Here is a 24,615-nt window from a genome sequence, read left to right on the forward strand (position 1 = left end):
ATATGGTCTATGGTATTATTGATTATATAAATTGTATTATATTGGATCTTAATAAAAATTAATTGAACTAATTGTACTACATGTAGTTACAGGAATAGTAGTCATCATTCTCATCATCATCATCATTAACCTGACTTGTAAGCAAATTGTAATTAGCGGGCAGGCTCTGGAGCCAGGCAGCTTGGGGTTCAAATCCTTGCCTGGCCATTTCTAGTCATGTGAGTTTGAGTAGTCAGTCTCTGTGCCGTCATTTGCTCCTCTGTAAAGTGGAGCTAATTGAAGCCTTCGTTTTTGGGGTTGCCATGAAAATTGCCTGTTTAATTCAGATAGCATTGCTCACAGCTGTGCCAGTGGGCAGTGGGAGTGGGAGTGGGAGGGCAGTGGTTTCCACTAGACACTTGTTGAAGATCATGAAATGTTGTAGGCCGTGTTCACGCACTTAATTACCACAGCAACTGTTGATCCTAAACACTGTGATTATTAAAAAGTGCCGTTGTTTCCATTCAAAAATCCTTTGTAAATAATCTGGGTCCTTCAATCAAACCTAGAGTGAAAATTCTTGTCTTTCCCCCTCCCCACCTTGAGTGACGTTTTTAGTTAAGATTCCATGGCGGCAGTTCTCGTGTCTGCTTTTAAGGTGACTCATTATTGATCATGCTTATTTCACTGCGCATCCATCTATGTCCACTTCTTTCAATTACAAAGATGTGTGAGGCTTGCCAAATGGAATTTTGGAGTAGATATTTTGTTACTTTTTGCCTTAGAATAAGCTATCATAATACTAGCTACTGTTCATTCAGATTTGCCTCCCCTGTCACTGGCTATCCCTTCTTGGTCTCCTTTATGGATTACTACTCATCTCCCCAAAACATCGACGTATCTGGGAGCTCAGCTTTTGGTCTAGCCCCCTCTCTGTCTACTCTTACTCCCTAGATAATCTCATGCATCTCATGGCTTTAAATGGTTCTATTTGCTGGTGGCACCCAAGTTGACATCCTTAGTCTTGGCCTTTCCCTGGACTTCAGCCTCAGATTCATCTGCCTGTTCATGTCGCCATTTGATTTCCACACTTGCTGCTTGAGATTCTTCCTGTTGCCCAGGCCAGAATTCTTGGAGTTGTCCTTGCCTCTTCTTTCTCCCATACTTCACAATCAATCCATTGGTAAATTCCATGGGTTCTTCCTGAGAAGCATATCCAGAATTTACTCACCTTTCCCCAATGCCACCCAGTTCAGGCTGCCATCTTTCTCCACATTCTCCCAACTGGCCTCTCTGTCTCCACCCTTGCACCCGTGTAATCTGTACAGCAGCTAGAGTGCCACTTGTGCGGTGTCACTGTTCTGCTCAGGAGACTCCACGGGCTTCCCGTTGCACCAAGAGACGTCCTTACCATGATCTCTAAGCCCCTACATGACCCATCTCTTCCCCATGTTCTCTGTTTCTTTTTTCCAGGCTCCCCCACTAGAATGAGAGCTCTGTGAGGATAGAGACTGTTTTGGTCACTGCTGTATCCTCAGTGTACAACGCTGTTGTATCCCTCATATACAATAGCACCTGGCTTTTGCTGAATTCCCAGTAACCATTCATGATAGGAATGCACCATGTTACAGTGTCATCTCACAACAGTGAGATTTGCCTTTTGATCCTAGCAGAGTATGTCCCTGCCACTGTGAATATTATTCTGATCACTGCTACCACTTAATATGCCTACTGTGTGCTCAGGACTCTATTTCACCCCTTACTATATGCTTATGATTATTTATTTGATGTTCACACTCACTCCTCAGCCAAAGATGTTATCACTATTTTATAGATGAGAACACTGAGACTCAGAAGGTTCAGTAACTTGTTCAAGGTCACATTAAGTGGTACAGCTGGGATTTGAAGTGAGATCCATGAAACGCCCAAGTCCTGGTCTTTCTTTATCAACCTCTGCTGCTATCCATGAAAAGGTCACAGAGATTCAAAGAAATATAGGAAGCTCCTAGTGCATGTAGGTGACTAGGGGAAATGTATTGAAATGAGTGAAGTTTTTTTTAAAAGAATAATGGTTTTGATCAAATGTAATTTTGGTAGGCAGTGCTTTCTGAAAATACTTCTGACTTTCCCAGTTCTATTTTCTTCCTTCACACAGCCTTTATCAAATGATTGTTTTGTTGATAAATTTAGTGTGCAGTTGGGACTTATATGTAGATTGTACCTACCCTCAAAGGGAGAGAGGATTTTATAGTTTCCATTCATTCTCATTAAAATCAGAACATTTGCATCTTAACTTTTACATCTTGTTCCAGGAATTTTAAGCAGTCTGATTGTATGGAAGTGGGTCGTATTAATTGCAAATGGGCTAGACATCTGCTCGCTAACATGGAATGATTTTTTTTAGCTCTGTTTTGTTTTTATATATGATCTACCAGAGTGATTAAGTGAGGGCTGTTGGTGATGCTGTTACAAGACTGGGTTTTCAGAGACTTATAATGTAACCATAAAAAGGCATTTAAGAGTGGATCTTTAAAAGTTCTTGAACTGGGAGCGATTAAACATCTTAGAGTTTATAGATTTTTTTTTCCCCCCGAGACAGAGTTTCACTCTTGTTGCCCAGGCTAGAGTGCAATGGCATGATCTCGGCTCACCACAGCCTCCGCCTCCCAGGTTCAAGCAATTCTCCTGCCTCAGTCTTCCAAGTGGCTGGAATTACAGGCAGGCAGCATCACGCCTGGCTAATTTTGTATTTTTAGTAGAGACGGGGTTTCTTCGTGTTGAGGCTGGTCTCGAACTCCTGACCTCAGGTGATCCTCCCAAAGTGCTGGGATTACAGGCGTGAGCCACCACGCCCAGCCGAGTTGACAGATTTTTATCCACAGTCTGTCAGGGAGCCATTTCCTATCCTTGGAGCCTCTGTTGGTCTGTTACACAGTGAAGTCAGGTTCAGTGGGTTCCAGACTCTGGGGTAAAGGAGTGGGGAGCAGCATTGCTGTCACGTTTTTACCTGCAGGGAGTGACATGGGAGTGAGTGAAGTGACGTGTGGTATCAAATTGCAAAACTAGGATCCAGGCTACCAGTGCCTGGTTGAATAGCAAGTTATTTTTTTACCTGATACTAATGTAACACTGTTTCCCAAAGTGGGTTTCTTGGAACACTAATTCTTAAGGAAGTTCATGTGGGCAGTAAGTTTAGGAAGCACTCACTCGTTAAAGAAGGCTAAGCACTTTCCTTAGCTGCAGTCCTTTTCAGAGCCTTTAATTCATACACACTGTGAATCTTCAAGAGGAGCATATTGTTTCCTGGACATGCTTGACCACAGACCCCTTTCCATGAAATAGACTTAGGAAAATGTCAAGGAGAGCTTCCCAAATACTTCTTTTTAAATTAGGAATCCCGGAATCTAATTGGTCTCTTGGTCATATAGTTTAATGGAGAGTCTCAGTTCCTCGGGGTGGTTGGCTCAGACCTCTTGCCTTTCTGGACTTTTCAGGCCCTGGCTTTTTAAGATTTGCCAGTTCTAAGACAGTGGTACCACTGGCTCAGCTGTGGGGCAGGAGGGAAGTTGGGGCCACTGCATCTCCATGCATGTCTGTGTTTGACCAGGAGAGAAAGGCGATAGATGGTTAACAGCAGTGATTAGGGAAGGAAAAGTAAAATATGTAAAGGATGGAGAGTGCTCTGGATGAGTGACATTTTTTTAGATTCCTGACTGTGCACAGCACCTGCTATCTAGGCAGGGCTCAGTCAGCACCTGTTTAATGAATACGTTGCTAGGTACTCTGTGTCTTTGCTAAAAGACTATATCTAATGTTGATATACCATCATATTCTTGCTTCAAGTTAGTTGCCAAATGTGTATAATCTTTCACACCTTCTAGAATCAAAGGTTAAAACATGAGAACTTTTCTTTTCCTGCAAATAACAGATGTTCTTTCCATACAGAAATATCTACTGCCTTGCCACGAAGCAAATGTTCCTGGCCATTATTATTCTAGGAGTGGGAATGGATTTGAACCCATTGTTCCAAACCCTTATTTGGTCTCTCTTGGAACCAGTGACAGCTGACACATGTAAGGGGTGATGTCTGCTACCATGGAACCAAGCAAAGCTAGTTGACTCGCAAGAGGGGTGAAGCTGCAGTTTGAACCTTTGACCTTGACCTCATTAACTTCAGGCATCTGAAGCACCAGCATTCTGATAATGGTGTCAATACCTATCTTAGTGCCAAAATCCTTCTCCTAATGTTTAGTGGTACTGTTTTCCCATTTAGTCCCCTCCTCCTGCACACTATGGCTTGTTACCCAAAGGAAGGATCACTTGCTCATCCTTAATATGGGGAAATCATTTAGAGCACTTAATTTGTGTTGACTCTTTATTGGTGCACTATTGCAATTAAGTTAGATTAATGAAAGGTAAATTCCAGTCTATACATGAAAAAAAAAATCTCTTGTAAAGATCCTAATTAGTATGTGTGTTTATTTAGCCTCTCATGGTTTAATTGCATCCCATCTTGCTATTTACAAACAGGCATCATTAAAGAATAATGAGTGTGTGAAGAGCATTAATACTAGTGGCAGATGAGGTAACTGGAGGTTGCTGGGGATGGGGAGGGATAGATGGGAAGTCTGCTGATTTGTATTATTTTCGAACGAAGGAGCCTGCAAAACTATCCTCCACACTGGTCCAGGAGGGAGGAAAGAGCAGACATTATGCAAGGCAGCAGCTTGTCCTTTGGCTGCAAAGAGTTGGGCGCCTTTTAATTTGTTGCTGCAGTGTAATCTGTGGAGGTGAGCAGACACACTCACACAATTGTCTGTGACCTTAGCTGGTGTTGTTTAGATGGAAGCTTTCTTTTCAGCCCTGCATAGCAGGACATCTGCTCTTCAAATCCATGAGGATTCCCTAGGGTGCTGAAAAAGCCCTGCAAAGTGTGGGACTTTCCTGTATCACTCAGCTCTGGGCCCTTCAGTAGCCCTTTAAAAAAAAAATCCAAACGTAAATGAATTGAGAAATAGGTTTATGTTATTTCACTGGCACCCCTAATATCACATTCTGATTTTACGTAATTTGCTGGTGTTCCCTGAAGTTACAAGGTAGTTTTGTCTTTAGGTACATGCTTAATCATTTATATTCTCTTATAACCTGGTTTAAGGGTAGAAAAGCTGAGATTCCAAATGGGATATAATGTAACAAGGAAAATAGAACAATATGGAAGAATCCAATAATAATAGTAATACATGATACATTCCTATAATTTATTGTGTGCTTCTGTAATTCTTGGCGTAAAATAAAATTTTCTCATTAATCAGGAGTGAAATATAGGGGTAGAGGTGGTAAATCTGAGAAGGAAGTGTCTAGAGCTCTGGTTGAATAATGCTTGTAGGAATAAACAAGACTTTTAAATACCAGCTCCTCGGTTTCCCCTTCTATCATGGTGATCATTGCAAACAGTTTTGTAAATGAATTCTACATAAATGCAAACTGCTGCTATTCAAATCTTGTAAAAGCCTTAGATTTCTCTAGGGATTCCTGGGTGAGTTGAAGTCCAGAGTTTAATTTATTTAAAATTAGGTTATAGGAATTCACAGTTTTCAGTACATCTTATGTTTTTCTTCAAACAAACTACAGTTTAATTTTAAGCTACCCTAAATAGAAGTAAAATAAAAAAGTTTTCAGTATTCTAACTACCTCATGTATCTAAGGACACAGAGAGCTGCATTCTCAGACACACAAGAACCCAAACAGTGTTGTATGGTTGCCTCTTTTGTTGTTAACTTGCAGCTGTTCCACTTTCAGCTCACAGAACTGTGGGACATATTTTTCCATTCATATTAATTGGATTTTTAAAGTGACCTTGTCCACATATTGATTTGTATTAAAATTTTCTTCATCAAGGTCAAGTTGGCATATATCCTACAGACAAAATATTAAAAAGCCAAGTGCTGCCTAACGGGGTATCAGCAGAAGCAGCGGAGATTTAACAGGGCCAAATTTGCCACAGAGGGCACTGTGGTACCCTTCTAATGCAAGTGGCAAGTCTGTGTGGGGACCACCTTCACCTGGACTTGAATCTGCCTTATCAAGAGGAGAGTCCTGTTTAAGTCCGGGACCCACCACTTTTGGGGAAGAGCCCCCTTGAGCCCCTCAGAGTCCAAACTAATGCTGTTCACAGGAGTGGGTTTAGGATGAGCATCAGCTCATCTGAGATTCACCCAGGCCACCTTGAAAAAGAGGGCCTGTTATTATTGTTCGTAAAATTGAACTGTCTCTAGCTCAGGACTCAGCTGTGCCTGGCCTGCCCATTTGACATCTCTTCGCTTACATATTTCTGAAGTATCCTAAACTTGGTGAAAAGGAAGTGCTATTTCCCCTCCAGGTTTTTCCCTTCTTCTTCTCAATAAATAGCAAAGTCATTACCTGGTGCTCAAACCAGAAGCCTGCAGATTTCCTTACTTAGTTTCCCCTTTTTTCTCACTCCTCATATCCAGTCCAACAGCAAATCATATCAGTTCCTAAATCCATTGGCTTCTCACTTCTCTACTGCCACCGTCCTAGTTGAAGCCGCCATTGTCAGAGGTATTTGAACTAGAGCAACTCCATCTTGAATAGAGGCTGGGTAAAATGAGGCTGAGACCTTCTGGGCTGTATTCCCAGGAGGTTAGGCATTCTTAGTCACAGGATGAGATAGGAGGTCAGTACAAGATAGAGGTCACAAACACCTGGCTGATGAAACAGGTTGTGGTAAAGAAGTCAGCCAAAACCCACCAGAACCAAGATGGCAGGAAAAGTGACCGTTGATCATCCTCACTACTCATATGCTCATTATAATGCATTAGCATTTGAAAAGCACCTGTCCCACCAGCACCGTGACAGTTTACAAGTGCCCTGGCAATGTCAGAAAGTTAGCCTATATAGTCTAAAAAGGAGTGGAACCCTTAGTTCTGGGAAATACCCACCTCTTTCCTGGAAAACTCATGAATAATCCGCTCCTTGTTTAGCATATAATCAAGAAGTAACTGTAAGTATAATCAGTTGAGCAGCCTGTCTATGGAGTAGCCATTCTTTTATTCCTTTACTTTCCTAATACATTTGCTGTCACTTTATGGATTTGCCTCAAATTCTTTCTTGCGCAAGATCCAAGAACCCTCTCTTGGGGTCTGGATCCGGACCCCTTTTCACTAACACCATTATTCCCTCTCCTGGTCTTTCCATTTCTTCTCTTGATGCCTCCACAAAGCAGCAGGAAGGTGTTGCTTTAAAAGCACACACCAGACATGCCACTCCTCTGCTGAATGCCCTACAGTTGCTTTCCATTTCACCCAGACAAAACTCAGCTCCTCATCAGAGCGTCAAAGGCCAGTCACACTCTTGCCCACCTGTCTGACCTCCTTTCTGTTCCTAGGACACCAGGCATTTGCAGGTGCTGCCCTCTCAGCCTGTGCCGCTCTGCTCTGGCACTGGGCATGGATGACCTTGTCTTACCCAGTAGGTTTCAACCAAACTGGAACCAACCCCCTTGTCCAGCTTTATTATCTTCATAGCCCCATACAGACCAAGTATTTTTTGTTTGTTATCTGCCCACAACCCCCTCCCCCATCCAAGGATGTACAAGCCTGAGATCACATGTTGTTTCATTCCCTGCTCGGTCTCCAGTCCTTAGAACAATGCTTGGCACCTGGTGGGTACTTAGTAAGTATTTGAGTAAATGAATGAGCAAGTGAATAATTGAGTGATCTGTTCTACATGTCATTTTTTCACATGTAGATATCTGAATAATCTCTCTTTAAGCTATCCCCGTTTTGTTCATTTCTTTCATAACTCGTCGTAATTTCTATTTCTGTATTTATACACTTCTTCATTGCCTATCTCCTTCACTAGACTCTTAGCTTTGTGAATTTCATTTCTCACTCTGGGTGCCTAATGCCTGGCCTGCACATAATACGTATTTAACAGATATTTGTTGGGTAGATAGGAGGAAGAAGGAACTGAAGAACAAGCAATTTGCAATCCAAGGCAGCTCTAGGTTCTTCTCCATGTTCTGCAGTCCAAATTCTGGAAGGAGGCAGGTTGGTTTTTTCTTTTTCTTTTCTTTTTTTTTTTTGACAAGGTCTTGCTCTGTCACCCAAGCTGGAGAGCAATGGCTTGATCACAGTTCACTGTAGCCTCAACCTCCCAGGGTCAAGAAATTCTCCCACCCTGGCCTCCCAAAGTGCTGGGATTACAGGTATGAACCACCGTGCCTGGCCCTGGAAGGGGGCAGTTTTATTGGCCTAACCAATATGAGGCAGAGCCTTCTCTACCAGGCCACTGTGTGGGGTGCCTACTGGACCAGCTGGTTCCACCCAGCACAGAAAACAGCAGCTTCCTTGGATGGCAGGTAGTTTCAGTGAGACAGGAACACAGTGTGAGGCGGGCTTCATTACTGTCATGTTCAGTTTCACGTACAGATAAAGGACGTGTGCTGTCGAGGATTCCTCTTCACATCTGTTAGGAGCACCTTGACATTTTCAGTATGTTCAAGAAAACGGTAGCTTCCCATTTTGTCAGGTAACCTGTATCCCACTTGATTCACATAGAATCTTTTTGGATTGGAGGCCCTATTTTTATACAGGCATTGGCATTAATTCTGTATTCGCTTTCCCTGGAAGGGCTATATTTTATACATTTGAATATATGTTTTATAAATTAAATGAGCTAATTTTGATAGTTTGGGGGGATTTTTCGCAAGACTGCAAGGGAAGCCCAGAGGTAGCATGAAACCAAGATTGGAAAGCACAATTCTCTATTCTATCTTTGTTTCTTTACATTTTATGGGAACTGGTGTTGTTATTATTGAAGGGGAGACGAGGTGAGATAGGAAGATTACGAAGAATTTTATATTTACAGTATGAGATGGAACACTATTTCATAACCCTTCCCGGGCATGAAAACCTTTTATGACACTTGGCAAATGGATTAGTCCACTGTGTTGAAATTCCCCTCCAACCAGGATACTTCTGAATTTGGAAGAGAGGAGAATATAGAAGAGCTAAGGAAAATCGGAAGTGCTGCCCAAATTGTTAACATTGATGGCTCTTTAGCAAATGACCCCAGTTCACTCATGAGTGGAATAAGCTACCTCATAAAAAACTTGTTAGCCAGGTGGAATGACTCACACATGTAATCCCAGCACTTGGGGCGGTCAAGGCAGGAAGACTGCTTGAGGCCAGGACTTCAAGGCCAGCCTGGGCAACGTAGTGAGACACCCCCCCCCATCTCTATTTAAAAGAAAGAAAAAAGAAAAATTAGTCCGGAAGTTCCAGGCTGCAGTGAGCTATGATCATGCCACTGTTCTCCAGCCTGGGTAACGGAGCAAGACCCTGTCTCTAAAAAATAATAAAAATATAAAAATAAAACACGTCTTATTAGGCAGGGTGTTTAATAATTTTTAAAAATAATGATAACAGATCAGCTGCAGTGGCTCACGCCTGTAATCCCAGCACTTTGGAAGGCCGAGGCAGATGGATTGTTTGAGTCCAGGAGTCCAAGACCAGCCTGGACAACATGACGAAACCCCGTCTCTACAAAAAGTTAGCTGGGCTGGGCGCAGCAGCTTACACCTGTAATCCCAGCACTTTGGGAGGCCAAGGCAGGCAGATCACGAGGTCAGGAGTTTGAGACCAGCCTGACCAACATGGTGAAACTCCCGTCTCTACTAAAAATACAAAAATTAGCCAGTGTGGTGGTGCTCGCCTGTAATCCCAGCTACTCAGGAGGCTGAGGCAGGAGAATCACTTGAACCCAGGAGGCAGAGGTTGCAGTGAGCCGAGATCACGCCACTGCACTCCAGCCTAGGCGACAGAGTGAGACTCCATCTAAAAAAAAAAAAAATTAGCTGTGTCTGGTGGCACATGCCTGTAGTCCCAACTACTTGGGAGGCTGAGGCAGGAGGATCACTTAAGCCCGGGAGGTAGAGGTTGCAGTGAGCTAAGATCACGCCTCTGCACTCTAACCTGGGCAACAGAGTGAGACCCTGTCTCAAAAATATTAATAATGACAACAGTGATAATATTTTGCCATGATGCAAGGAGTGCCCACTGAGTACAGTGTCCCAACAGTAGCTCTTCTGGACGCCCAATAGCATCAGCTGTGCAGACCTTAGAGAGGGCTCCATGTTAGAAGTAAGAAAGTCAAAGTGCATGTGGGCTGCCTTTCCCAGGGCCACTCTGCCCTATACGTGGCAGAGGCAGTATCTGAACCTGGGTCTCAGGCTCCAAACCCCTGGCGCTCATCCCACACTGCCTATCCCTGTGCTGAGGGGACTAATGGGGTAACCCCGTCATATGGTTTGACTGTGTCCCCACCCAAATCTCATCTTGTAGCTCCCATAATTCCCGTGTGTTGTGGGAGGAACCCGGTAGAAGATGATCGAATCATGGGGGCGGGTCTTTCCCGTGCCGTTCTCATGATAGTGAGTGGGTCTCACAAGATCTGATGGTTTTAAAAACAGGAGTTTCTCTGCACAAGCTCTCTCTTTGCCTGCTGCCATCTACATAAGACATGACTTGCTCCTCCTTGCCTTCTGCCATGATTGTGAGGCCTCCCCAGCCATGTGGAACTGTAAGTCCAATAAACCTCTTTCTTTTGTACATTGCCCAGTGTCAAGTGTGTCTTTCTCAGCACTGTGAAAACGGACTAATACACCCTGTGGCCACCACTGACTGACCCAGCCCTTGCCATGGTTCAGACGCGGTGCTGAGCACTTCACATGCATGGTGTCATTCCTTTCAGGGTTGACAGGCAAGAAAACCGAGGCCTAAAGAGGTCAAGTGACTTGCTCAAGGTCACACAGCCAGGAGGGAGCAGAGCCAAGACACAAATGCAGGTCTGTCTTCCTCCCAGCGCCCAGAACTGTAGCTGCCGTGCTCTCCCATCTTGCTGGCAAGTTGGTTTCTGACTTGTTGGCAAACAGACCCTACATTCAGTTTGCCTGCCTCGTTTTTGCTGGGTCCTTGTCAGAGGAAAAATACAATTCACCTCTTAGGGTTGTAACAACTTTGTATCTGGAGTCTAGTCCGTATGTGGCAGCCGCCCCCAGGGCCATTTCTCCTTTCCTGTATCACATTATATTGTGTTGTGTTTTATCATTGGAGGCACAACTGGTTTGGTTTTGCAGAGCAAAATGAGTGACCTTCAGCATGGAAGAACATCAGTTTTAGCTTTGACAGTCCCTCAGTCTGACCTCTTGGTTTCCAAGTCACATCGCTCTGTTTTCTTTTTATGATTCAGTTACTGTCCTGCACGATACAGTCCTGGTGGCCCCCTCTTCCGTGGCATGACAGTTTATCTTCTCTGCCCCAGCTCTGCCAGAGTTTCAGCCTTTCCGAGTTGGTCTGTCTCTGTTTTCTTTTGACTGTATCCAATTTTACAGTTTTCCTAGAAAGAAGCAACAGCCAGTTTCCCTCATCCCCCTTGCTGCTGCAGCTCTCGAGCCTGCTGTTAAGAGAACAATTCCGCCCAGCACGACTCTGTCAGGGCTACCTAGCAGCTGTGCAGAATTCAGAGTGCTAGCTTTTTTAAAAAAGCTAAAATTAGAGGAGCAAGTAGTTTATTAGCGTCTTAGAGATGGGGTCAGCTTTGTGTGTATGAAGTCATTTGTGAGGGAAGCCAGGAGTCTCGATTGGCAAGGCTTTGAGCCCCTTAACAGAGCCCTGGAGGAGGATTGCTGGGTGGCTGGAGGAGTCCATGACTCAAGGCTCTTTGGTCACCGTTGCTTGTGATTTATAGACACGGATGTGGGGTCATGGGCCAGGCATGAGGTAGGGAAACAGCAAGAGGCAGCTTCTGGCCCTTCACAGAAAACCAGTGACCTTGGACTCAAATCTTTCAAAACTTCAGCTTCCTTCTATTAAGAATGGGAATGAGACACCTGCCTGGGCTGAATCCCGGGGTTGTTAGGCAGACGGAGGAGGAAGTTGCCTGCCCTGTGTGCATGCACCTGCCCTTGTTCCAGAGCCAAGGGGTAAATCTGCATGATACGGAGGAAGGACCCCCAGGAAAAGTGTAGGGGCACTGATCAGTTTTTACAGACCACATCTAAAAACACCCCTTAGAGGAGATCCCCATTTGGAACCCCATTTGGGAACTGCTCATCTATACAGCCAACTCTACCCTTTCAAAATGTGCAGCGCACTGGGCAGGTGCTGAACCAGGCATGTTCTGGTTGTGCCAGACAGCTCAGTGAGGCAGTGTCCTCCTCCCTTCGTTCCTCAAGCACACTGTGAGCTCCAGGTGGCAGAGCACTTCAGGTGCCCTCCAGTGACTCCAGGCATATGTCGGCTTTGTCACCTTCTTTAAGGTAGGAGCCATATTTGATACTTCTTAACCTCCCTAGGCCTCAGTTTCCTTCTTTAGAAATGGGAGAGCTAGAGATAATGATTGTTCACATCCTTTCCAGCCCTGCAGTTCTGTGATTCTGTGAAGCAGTGTCCTTGCCCAGTGTTGTGCACAGTACAGACATTTCTTCAGCAGGACACTGCTCACCGCACTCACTCACCTTAGCCTGTTCTTTGTTTGGAATTAGTACAAAGAGAAAGGCTCTCAGTATTGTACGAAGGAAAACGCTTCCTAAATCTCCTTGAGGAGTGCCCGCCTGCCCCTCCTTTCCACCCTTCCTCCTTCTCTCCCCTCCTTCCCCCTTCTCCCTCCCTCATTCTCTCTCCCCATCTCTTCCTCTGTCTCTCTCACCTCTCTCTCTCCCCCTCTCTCCTTGTGTCTCCCCCCTCCTCCTCTGTGTCTCTCTCTTCTCTCTCCCTCCCTCCTTCTCTCTTACCCTTTTTTTCTCTCCCTCCCTCTCTCTCCCTCTCCCTCTTTCTTTCTGCTATACTTGGAAAAACATCATTTAAATTACAACAGACCCCTTAAGGGCACTTACATATCAGACTTTTATTTTGTATACAGAAAATAACATTCATGGACGGTTTTACAGAAACAGTTGGCTTCTTTTTAATTTTAATAACACACTCCCCTCCCCAAAGCAGGGCTTAGACATGCCACCATTTGTCTAACTGACAAACCCCTGAACTACCCCCCTTCACCCCCCACACACGGGCTTTCTGCCAGGTTGGGGATGCCACCTGGGCCCGGGTTCCTCGTGCAGGTAAGCTTTTGGTCAGCTCACCTCCCCTGATACTAGACACAGATACCGCTCAGTTTCAAAGCTCCCCTACACGAGTTCTAGGGGAAGAACGTTTTAAGTGACCTCTCACCTTCTCAGCTCACATGGTTAGGCGGTAGATATATCATTTCCACCACCAGATGTGTTCGGTTTTCGTTCGACATCAGTTGGCAGAGCCGAACTCAATACTTTTTCTACTTTCCTCCCACTTTTCCTTTCCTGTCTTGTGACTTGCCTTGCCACAGTGGACTAGAAATTCTCTTCATGGAATACAGCTTGGCAGGCGATCGCTGGAAAAGCAGATAGAGAAGACCACCAGTTTCAGCCCCCGCTGCCCAGAGTGCAGCTGACCTGATGGGGGGCTAGGCAGGGGCAGCTTTTCTAAATACACTTCGGGGAGGCGATGGCCAGATGGGAGGCGGGCTGGGCTTCCTCTTCAAGTGCACCTTGATGCCTGCACAGGAAACATAGTGCCTCCCTGACTCTCTACCATGAGTAGTGAGCGAGCTCTTTGGAAATGTGCTGCTTGGTATAGAAAAGTGTTACCTTGGCAACAGCAAGCTCGCTTCATTACCAGATGGCATTAGCTTTTATTAGTGGTATCCTATAGCAGTTGCCAAGAGCCGACCTGTAGCCCCGTCGGTGGGCGTTTTGCTGCTGACTGTGACCAGCGTTGGCTAGTTTGTGGAAAGATGCCCATCGGCCTGTATGTGCCGCATTGCCTTATCAGTCTATCAAAAAGTTCAAGGTCACTACAACCTGGTGCATCCAGATACGTTAGAAACTGGCACACGCCAGATACATGAGAATCGGAATCCTCGTAGAGCGATGTGAGGGCTGGGAGGACTGCTGGAGAGCGCACACCAGGCTCCATCTCGATGGCAGAGCCAGGAGGGCTCCTGTTATGTTACCCTTCCTGCCGCACCACACTCCGAAGAGAAAGGATGCTACCAGCCATTGAGCTTTGCTGTGCACCAAGGGCCCAAGTTTTACATGGTCGCGCCTCCTTCAGTTTCCTCAAAAGCTCCCACCACATTTCACAGCTGAGTAAACAGGCACCAGAGGTTGTCTGAGTTGCCCTGGGTCACACTGCCTGCAAGTGGAGAATGAGGGCCTGAAGCCCAGTGCTGGAGAGGAGGAGCAATTGACCTGCACACCAAATGGCCACCGCCAGGAGGTCTGGCTGCCCAACCCTCAGGCTTGCAGGCACTTTCTGCTCACTGGTCACTCAGCAGACCCCACAGTCTTATTCATCCTTCAAGTCCAGCACAGCTGTCACCCCCTCTCAGCTTGCTGTAGCCCCAGGAGTGACAGCAGGAAGGGAAATTAACATAAGGGCCAGGTCAGTCAGTTCACTGACTTGGCTACAGCAGCAGTTCTGGTTCCAGCTTTGATGTTAACTGGCTTCAAACTATTTCACCTCCATTGAGTCCAAACAGGGGTTAGGGCCAAGTAACAGTAGCTGCCACTGAGCACTCCCTGTGCTGTCCTCTTCACCTGTGCATTGTCTCACTGACTCCTCACAGTCATCTGAGATGGGAATGCCATTATCTCCATTTAGATGTTCAGAGTAGGTAGGTAGCTAGGCCAAGCTTTCCAACAGCAGAGCCGAGACCTGATTCCAAAGCCTCAAAATGTTAGGCTCCAAAATTGGGTATATTATGACCATGTTAAAAATCCAGGCCAGGCGCAGTGGCTCATGCCTATAATCCCAGCACTTTGGGAGGCCGAGGTGGGAGGATCATTTGAGGTCAGGAGTTCAAAACCAACCTGGCCAACATAGTGAAACTCCATCTCTACTAAAACTACGAAAATTAGCTGGGCATGGTGGAACACACCTGTAATCCCAGCAACTAGAGAGGCTGAGGCAGGAGAAATCACTTGAACCTGGAAGGCAGAGGTTGCACTAGACAAGATGGTGCCGCTGCACTCCAACCTGGGAGACAGCAAGACTGTCTCAAAAAAAAAAAATCCATCAAGCCATAATTCTATGCCTGTTCAACTTAGATGAGCACCAGGATCTTTTTTGGCTCTATAAAAAATAAGAATTGGCCGGGTGCAATGGCTCATGCCTGTAATTCCAGCACTTTGGGAGGCCGAGGCAGGTGGATCACCTGAGGTCAGGAGTTCGAGACCAGCCTGGTCAACATGGCAAAACCCTAAAAAAATACAAAAGTTAGCCGGGCATGGTGGCATGTGCCTGTAGTTCTAGCTACTTGGGAGGCTGAGGCAGGAGAATCACTTGAACCCAGGAGGTGGAGGTTGCAATGAGCCAAGATCACGCCACTGCACTCCAGCCTGGGTGACAGAGCGAGACTCCATCTCAAAAAAAAATAAATAAATAAATGAGAATTGACAAACTTCATAGAGCTTTATGGATTCAGAAGATCCTAAAAGTAAGCCAGTGCAAGACTTTTCATACTGACTATCCATAAACTACTACAGCCCCAGAAGTCATCTTGCAAAAAAAAAAAAAAAAAAATCAAGCCTGCACCTCATCTTATTATCAATTTGCAGGCAACACAGAGGAAGAAGGAGCATGTTAAAGTATACCACCGGGATGCCATCAGCAAAACCCAGACTGTGGAAAACTCCGTAGGAGATAACCCAGTTTCTTCAACAGATAAAATGGGGGCATGGGGTTGGGAGGGCATCTCTTTAGTTTGGGAAAGACTTATGAGATGTGTCAGGCAGCCACCTTGTGTGGGCCATATCTGGATTCTGATACAAGCAGACTTGTAATAAAGTGGCATTTATGAGGCTGTTGGAAATCTGAACACTGAACTGGCTGCTTGATAATATTGGAGCGTTACTATAGATGTGGGTGTCATGGTTCTGCTTTTGTGCTTTTGGAACCCTTCGAGAAATATGTCCTGAAATATTTACAGATGAAGTGGTACCATGCTGTTATTTGTTTCAGAAGAGTAACTTAGGGAGGGAAAAGGAGGTAGAGGTGGAGGTGACAAGATTGGCCAAGAGTTGGTCATTGTTGAAGTTGGGATGGGTTCATGGGGTTCTTTGTACTATTTCATTTACTCGTGTATATGTTTTTAAATCTTCCATAATAAGAAGTTTTGAAAAATCAATTAAGTTGGTACTTTGGGCAGGGAAGGGGTTTGTTGGGTTTTACTTTGTTTTGTTTTGATTTAGTAGTGCCCATCGCTGACAAGAGCAGAATGAAATAGGTGTGTTCATACCTTTCTGGTTGGCATAACCCTTGTGGTTAGCAGTTTGGCAGATTATATCAAAAGCCTTAAAATATTTGTATTGTTTGCCACAGTAATTACGACTTTGCACATCTAGGGAAATAATTCCAAATGTGGTGAAAACTTTGTGAACAAAAGTATACACTGCAGCCATATTTATATTAGGGGAAACTTGGAAATAACCTGAATGTCCACCAATAAGAGAATGGTTAAAGAAATTATAGGATATCCTCTCAACAGAATGTCGTGCAGCAATGCAACACTGATTTTGAAGACTATATAGCAGTATGGAACAATACTTGTCATAGTTTTAAGGGAAAATTTGATTTGAAAATATACATGGCTGGGCGTGGTGGCTCGCACCAGTAATCCCAACACTTTGGGAGGCTAAGGAGGGCAGATCATGAGGTCAGGAGTTCAAAACCAGCCTGGCCAACATGGTGAAACCCCATCTCTACTAAAAGTACAAAAATTAGCTGGGCGTGGTGGCACACGCCTGTAATCCCAGCTACTCAGGAGGCTGAGGCAGGAGAATCGCTTGAACCCGGGAGGCAGAAGTTGCAGTGAGCTGAGATGGCGCCACTGCACTCCAGCCTGGGCAACAGAGTGAGACTCTGTTTCAGAAAAAATATATATATATACATATATAGTTTCATTATAACAATGTTAGAAATTCAAAAACCATAAGCCTTTGATAATAAAAAGATTGAAAGGAAGTACCCCAAAATGTTAATAGTGATTATCTTTCTATCGCAAGACCGGGAACAACTATCAAGAAGATAGGAAGAACCTTTGTTCTCCACATTTAGATTTTTCCATAATAAACATTTATATTTTTAACTTTTTAAAGTATTAGTTAACTTTAAAATATCAAAATTAACTTTTAATACAAAAAAAGTTGCATATAAAATTTCTAGTGTTATTAGTGTGTATTTCTAAAATCCATCTTAAGAAACTTAAATTACAAAGGCAATTTATCATTTAATTAATGTCAGCCAGGTTTTGGTGTTTCGGGAAACAATTGCTTAGTCACCTAGGCTTATTAGCAAAGAAAGTTAAAACGTGCAGTTGCGAACAGTGGCCCTTCCAGAGGAGACCTGTGGAGAATGTGTTGGGCCTACATTCACTTTAGCCTAGTGAGAAGGTACTGATTTCAGTGCCTGTAACTACAAAACTCGGCCGGGCGCGGTGGCTCACGCCTATAATCCTAGCACTTTGGGAGGCCAAGGCAGATGGATCACTTGAGGTCAGGAGTTTGAGATCAGCCTGGCCAACATGGTGAAACCCCCGTCTCTACTAAAAATACAAAAAAATTAGCCAGACGTGGTTGTGTTCGCCTGTAATCCCAGCTACTCGGAAGGCTGAAGCAGGAGAATTGCTTGAACCCAGGAGATGGACATTGCAGTGAGCCGAGATCACACCACTGCACTCCAGCCTGGGTGAAAGAGCGAGACTTCGTCTCAAAAAAACACACACACACACACACACACACACAAAAACTATAACTCAGTTGCTCTCCCTCCCTCCCTTTCTTCCAATAGGCTCCATGTTGACTAAAGACAGAGTTACTCACTCTACCTCCATGTTTTATTGGCATCCTTAGATAGGGATTTTCAGTTCCACAAAAAAATGACCCATTGATTGGACATAGGATGATAAAAAAATAAAGAGACCCACTGAACATTACATGGTGTGACAATATTTAAAAGTGTTATGCAGAAATGAGATGTCTTTATTAGTGTTCCCTTAAATGTAAATACCTATTTTTTCTTACCACGTTTGCATTCAGTACTATTTAAAGTATACAGAAATAGAGCTATCAACCTAACACTTGAAATTATTGAAGGAATCAAATGTTGGAGGTGTTCACTGATACCCAGGGCTAATCAAGGAAAGCAGAAGGTTGTTATTGGGGACGATCAGTTGGAAACTGCAAGGAATGGGGACATGAGGAAGGGGTGATTGGAGGTGGCATCCCCAGAAACTGACGGCAGGTTGGAGTTGAAGGATCAGGATTGCTGTCTGGGGCTAAGGCTCTTACCTTGTGCAGCTCAGCAGGGCTTTCCTTCAGCAAATTCTGTGACATCAAAGCCTCATCAGAGCAACTCGGACTATGGGCGGGTGGGTCCCGGGCTGGGGTCTGCGTCCAGGGTCTCATATACGACATGAAAAGCTTTAGCAACGTTTTAGAAGAGTTACGTGAGCCCCTTGTCTTCATCCGTATGTTGTTTATTGTTGCTATAATAGAATACCCGAAGCTGGGTAATTTATAAGAAAAGAGATTAAGCTCACAGTTCTGCCAGTTGGAAGTATAAGAAGCATGAAGCCCGTATCTGCTTCACCGGCTGGTGAGGGCTTTTGTGTTGCACTGCATCACAAACATCACAACATGGTGGAAGGTCTAAGGGGCGGCGACACATGTGAAGGACAAAACCCAAGGGGTGTCCTGGCTTTATAACAGCCCACTCTCTAGGGAGCTGATCTAGTCTCGCCAGAGCAGGGACACAGTACCTCGAGAAGGGACCCAGCCATTTCTGAGGGATCCACCTCCTTGACCCGAACACCCCCGACTAGGCCCCTCCACCCAACACCACACTGGGGATAAAATTTCAACGTGAGTTTTGGTGGGGGGAAACAGCCATATCCACACCATAGTGTCCCTAAAGAAAGGAAGGTGCTGTTTCTATTCTTGGTGCTGAGCCTATTCCAGCAAGCACAGCAGGTTCCTTTTACCCTGGCATACATGAAACTGCACTTTTTTTAGGATTTTTTTTTTTAATGTATAATATGTGCTTAGGTTCTGAGAGTAAAAGCACCTAAATGTATTTCCAGGATCATGTTTCCTTTTTGGAGATAAAATTCAGCTACTTTCCTTTTACCTCCTGACTTTATTTGGTATTGCTTTTCCACTTTTACCAGTTACTTTAAATAGATAGTTCAACCAAGAGGCATTTGGTACCTGCCTTTGCTCTGTATATTGTACTCTGTACATATTGCATAGGTCTACGTAGGGCCACGACATAGTACGAAACAACACGCTCACTAAATCCTATAATGGCCAGAATTGTAGGATCCTCACCTTTGAAAAAGAAAATCTTAAAATGGGAAGGGGAAGGATTTTACTTTTTCCAGCAGATAGTAAACATGTAAAACTTGTCCTCAGAGTTTGTAAGCCAAAACTATAAATAAATTTAGGGAAGTTAGACAAGTTGAGGCCCAAAACATTTTTCAGTGATTACAGAAAGAACTTGCTGTTACTGAGAGTTCGTTTTCCAGTGCTGGAGGAGCCACAGGGCCAGCACCGTGAATCCAGTCTCACTGGATCGGCCAGGTGGTCATTTCTTCTCACACTCCTGCCCAACGTTGTGTGATTTGCGTGCTCAAGTGTCAACTTACATGTGTTTGGCAGGTGACCTTGGGAAAGGTGTTGAAAGTGATCGTCGTCATGCGGAGCCTGTTCATTGATCGAACAATAGTAAAGGGATATAACGAGAATGTCTACACCGAAGATGGCAAGGTAAGCATTCTGGAATCTTGCGTGTTCCTTGATTTTCTGTATCCCAGAACAAATGTAGTCGAGTCTCAGATGAATGGCATTAAAAACGAGCAATCATAGCGGAAATGATCAACAAACGTAGATTTGTCCGGGTGAGGGTGAACACTTTATGAAAAAACATTTCGTTCTCTCTGCTTGCATTTTTCACCAAGCTTCTGCTTTTTCCTCTAAGCCTGATGCCCTTAGTTGAATTTCTAATTTATCACCTTAGACCCCCGTTGCCTCATTAAATGTGTCTTCTGAGGAAATGGATTTTTTTTCCCCAAGTCAAACAGCTCCTCAGTAGCCCAGGGGTCAGCATTTTGCTTTTCCTAGAACCATGAGGAAAATTCCTGTTCATTTGACACAACCTGATGACACTCTTTTTCCACAAAACTAACAAGTCACCCTTAGGAAGTTGCTGTGCACAGCAGCATATATTGAATACTGCTGTTGAAAAAGACGTGTTATTTCCACGGGTGACTTCTTTCATGGAAAGTTCACCCAGGTGAACCCCTAATTCCTTTTGACTGCACAGTCTCCATATGGCTCCACAGAGAGCGTCGGAGGAGGCCGATGGGAGCTGACAGCCTTCATTTGTGTTTGCACCGGAGTGTAATGAGCACCCCGCCTGAGATGCCCCACACTCTGCCAGGCCACTCTCAGCGCGGAGCCTGGTCTCCCCACCCCATCAGGAGCCTTTCCTTCCCTCATGACTCATTAAAACGTAAAAGTTTGTTAGCATGAATACCGGTACTCACCACCCAACAGCCACATTATAATGAGAATAGAATGTTCTTCAAAAAAAGGTGGTAACTGTGGCCTAGCACGTAGCAGGGCGTTCCATAAGAAGCATGGCCCGTGATATAATGAGATGTGTGTTTTGAACAAGTAACCCAGCATTTCCACATTCTACACAAGTGTTGTCTACATGGGATGCTACTCCTGCTCCAAGGACTGTGCCCAGTTCTCGTAAATTTCCTCATTGATACCATATCATTCATTGAAGGGAGATTTACTTTTTCTTTTTGGAAAAACCAAATGTCTTTGGAGCACGCGTGTAAAGTGAGTAATCAGTCAGGTATGGTCTGTGCGTCTGATTTGTAAACTCTGACAGCTGCTCCAGAAGGTTCCACACTGTCGGTCAGCAGCAGAGGCAGTACTGAGGGTAGTGTATCCCCTCGCAGAGACCATGGGCAGTGGCATTTTGAGATGCCATTCTTGTTGGGTTTTTTCAAAGTTGACAACTTCATAGTCACGCCTGGTACAAAACATAACCCTTGCTTGCCAAGGACTTAGAAGCGAATTGGAGAGATGGAGAACAAATACGTAGAAACGTGAGTCATAATCAGGACCGTGCTACTAGAGTTACCAAACTTAGGGTGCAAATGAAGCATGCTCTGAATTGAGATCGTAAGGAGGAGTGGAAATTTACCTACTTTGCATGGTGACTTTCACATTCTATTTAATTGCCCCTTCCTGAAAGTGTGCGAAATAATACACATAAAGCACTTGGCACTTTTCCATCTAGTCGATACTCAGTAAATTATAACTGGTATTATTTTTATTCTACACTTAAAACAATGGTCTTGGAGTATAGAGTCTCATAGGTATGGTGCTCCCAAAATGCCTCTGATCGCCCCTCCTCAGCTGCTCCAGTTCCTTCCTTCTTTCTTGTCTTCACCCTTGACTTCCCAGTTTCCCAGAGTTTTTTCTCCCTCTGCGCATTCTCTTTGGCCATTCCCATCCATGTCACCCACGCAAGGATCACTCATGATTTGTTTCTAGATCAGACTTCTTCCCATGTTCCTCAAGTTTAGCCTGTCCAAAACAAAACTCATCATCTCTCTCCCTAAACTCAGTTTCCCTCCTCTTTTCCTTATCTTGTTTAACAGTACCACCACCTAACTGGTTAAACCTTTCTACCCTTCATCCCGCTGGTCTAGGCTGTCAGTGATTACTGGCAGTTCTCCCTCTTAAGTAACTCTCAAACCGGGCCCCCCATCCCTCTCCACCCCTCTCGCTCCTCTCCAGTTCTCATTATCTCTGCACTGAAGAATGCACGCACCGCCTCACTTCTAGTCTCCAGTCTTGCTTCCCTCACAGTCTGTCCTTCACTTGGCTTCCAGAGCTGTCTTCCTAAAATACACATGCGAGCGGATGATTCTCTTTCTTTTCGCCATCTCCCCCTTGCCCAAAGCAGTCCTCCCCAAAGTAGGAAAGTAGGCTATTAATAGATGTTAGGCAGAAAGCAATGCATGGTCAAACAAGTTGGAGAAACTCTGGGTTAGAGAAAGTTCAGTGGGTTTCTTTACTGTGGAAACCAGTTTGCTGATGTGCCTTATGAATATCTTAAGGGAGTAGAGAGTATGCAATATTTTCCTAACTTATTTGACCACCAAATTCTTTTGTCTTCCTTTATTCTTAGAACATATTGTGACATTGCCATTTTGTAGAACATACTTCTGAACACTCTGGCTTGTAGAATAAAATCCAGACTCTTCTGCAAGGCCTCATGGCGTAGCCCCTGCCTTCCTTTCTGACCTCATCTGGCATCATTCTCTACACACACCTCATCTTATCTCCAGCCTCATGTGCTCCCTGTAGCTGCCAGGACATGCCAGACTCTTTCACATATTTGCACGTCCTGTGCTTTTTGCCCTGGGATCCCTCCTAGACCACCTGACAAAGTTTTACTCTTCCCTTTACACTGGCTGAATGCCATCTTCCTTCCCATCCTGTCTCCATTTTCCCAAGAGCCTCTTTGCTTACGAGCATGGGCTCTAGAGATGGCCGACCTGGTTTGCCTCTCCTTACAGCACAGAGTAGTCATCATTATCCACACACCCACAGAATTCAGAACAGTCTTTTACTAGTACTAAAATTAGTGCATCATGATTATTTGCATGTCCATCTTGCAATTAATAAAAATACTAACAATACTAACACACATTGGTCAGGTAGGTGCTGCACAAAGCGAACTTTGCCCACAGTGACTGTTGAATCCTCCTCACAGCATCATGACGTAGGGGCTGCTCTTAGATTCATTTTACACATGGAGAGACTGAGACCTAGAATGTTAAAGTTGCCAACCGCCACACAGGGCTGGATCTCAATCCTGCATCTGCCAGGAGCTCCTCAAGGGCACAGGCTCCATCGTGTGACTCTTTGTCCCTAGGGTGCACTTCTGTGCCAGGAGCATGGTAGGAGCCCAGTCCTGTCTGGGAGGAGATGATGAAAAAGCCTACTTGGGATATGAAAATGCTCAAGCTGGAATGCAAAGTGGAGAATCAAAAATGAGAAATGGGGACTAAAAGGAGCGCCAGGAATTGAAGTCGTAAATAAGTCAAAGGATAAAAACAGACACGCGAGTAAAGGGAGACCTCGGGCCCTCCTGAGGAGAGATTAGCCCAGCTTCTCTCTTCCTCCTAAGGAAAATGGCTGTGCATTTGGGGCCCTGGTTGACATCAGAAATGTGGTGGGCCAGGAAGCCTTGTGTCCCCCTTTACAACTGTATGCATTGGCCCAAGCAGTAAGCAGAGACCCTAAAACTGGAAATTGCAAGACTGACAGAACCAGGCCCCTTGGTACTTTAAGGACACACTGACCACATTTGGCAGAGAAGCTCTCAAAATGACTGCTCCACCCAGAATCTCATCCTAGCCAATTTGATTAGCCCCTTTTTTTCAGAGCACTTCACAAATGATAAAAATAAACCATGCAGACATTATTAGTGCTCTATTTTGAGTACTCTGTGTGTACTTTATTTATATACAATCTAGGCATTAGTGCAATTAACGTGTTGAATTGTCTGGCACATCCCAAATGAAATGTGGCGTCTGGAAGGAGCCACTGGGGCCTGACATGTTTTCTGCAAGAGCACGTTGTTGCTGGAGACGTCGCTGCTCCCGGGACGCAGCCCTGCATTTGCTGAGTTGGTGCCTAGGTGGCTGCAGGGGGCTGTTTTGCTGCAGTCTCCTGGAGCACAGCCACAGAGGCCTGGGTGTGGCTCAGGAAGCCTCCTATGGGCTTAACTTCTGCCTCTGCGGTTGTCTGTGTCCTCCAAGCCTGAAGCAGCCAGCACATTCGAAAGTTTCATTATCCTTATTGCTGCTGTAGTGGCCCAGCACCACCCCTAATTTCCAGACCTTGCAGGTTTTTTCCCCATCAGAATCCAGCCCAGCAAGGCTATCACTTTGCGTAACAACCACCACCATGACCCAAGCCTCCTGTCTCTTTACCTGCAATGCATATTTTTGATACCAAGGACCAATAGCCTGATTCGTCTAATAAAACAAAAATGCTTTCGGACTTACCAACCACTTATTCATTGTAATCAGGGAGTAGCAAGAGCCATGACTCAGCATGTTAAAAGGCAGGATTGAAGATGAATACCTGGCCATTGTCCTGATTTTATACCAGTCAGACTTAACTGAAAAAATATGTGTCTCGGTTGAATTTATCTTATTAGGGGATTTAGGTTATGTTAATGCTATAGCTTCATTAATTACCCCATATCAATAAAAAAAAAGGCAGCTTTTAGCCTCCAAGCATAAGAGAGGAAAAGAAATGGTGGTATCAAAGGAAACCTTCAAAGACAGCCAGAGCTGTCTCCAGGGTAATTTCTGATCCCCGCATTCTTCCCACTTCAAAGTTGGCTGTGTGTGTGCATGTGGGTCGAGGGGGTGGGGAGCTGAATCTGATTTCTCTAATAAGTGTTGGCATCAGCCCTGTTT

General features: G+C 44.8%; 1 protein-coding gene across 7 annotated transcripts in view; it reads left to right on the forward strand.

Annotated features, from left to right (window-relative positions):
• The window catches only part of MED27 (mediator complex subunit 27), a 228,534-nt gene that overhangs the window by 164,158 nt on the left and 39,761 nt on the right, over positions 1-24,615 (forward strand). For 6 of the 7 annotated variants that reach the window (XR_013404626.1, XR_013404625.1, XR_013404624.1 and 3 more), the window contains 1 exon segment: positions 19,754-19,861. The exons of the other annotated variant lie outside the window; for it this stretch is intronic. Coding sequence is in view for 2 of the 6 variants with exons in the window: in XM_077965459.1 (XP_077821585.1) it covers positions 19,754-19,861 (108 nt within the window). In the remaining 4 variants the exon portion in view is untranslated. 7 annotated transcript variants of the gene reach the window in all.

The sequence above is a fragment of the Macaca mulatta genome, chromosome 15 (assembly GCF_049350105.2).
Source record: "Macaca mulatta isolate MMU2019108-1 chromosome 15, T2T-MMU8v2.0, whole genome shotgun sequence".
Lineage (NCBI taxonomy): Eukaryota > Metazoa > Chordata > Mammalia > Primates > Cercopithecidae > Macaca > Macaca mulatta.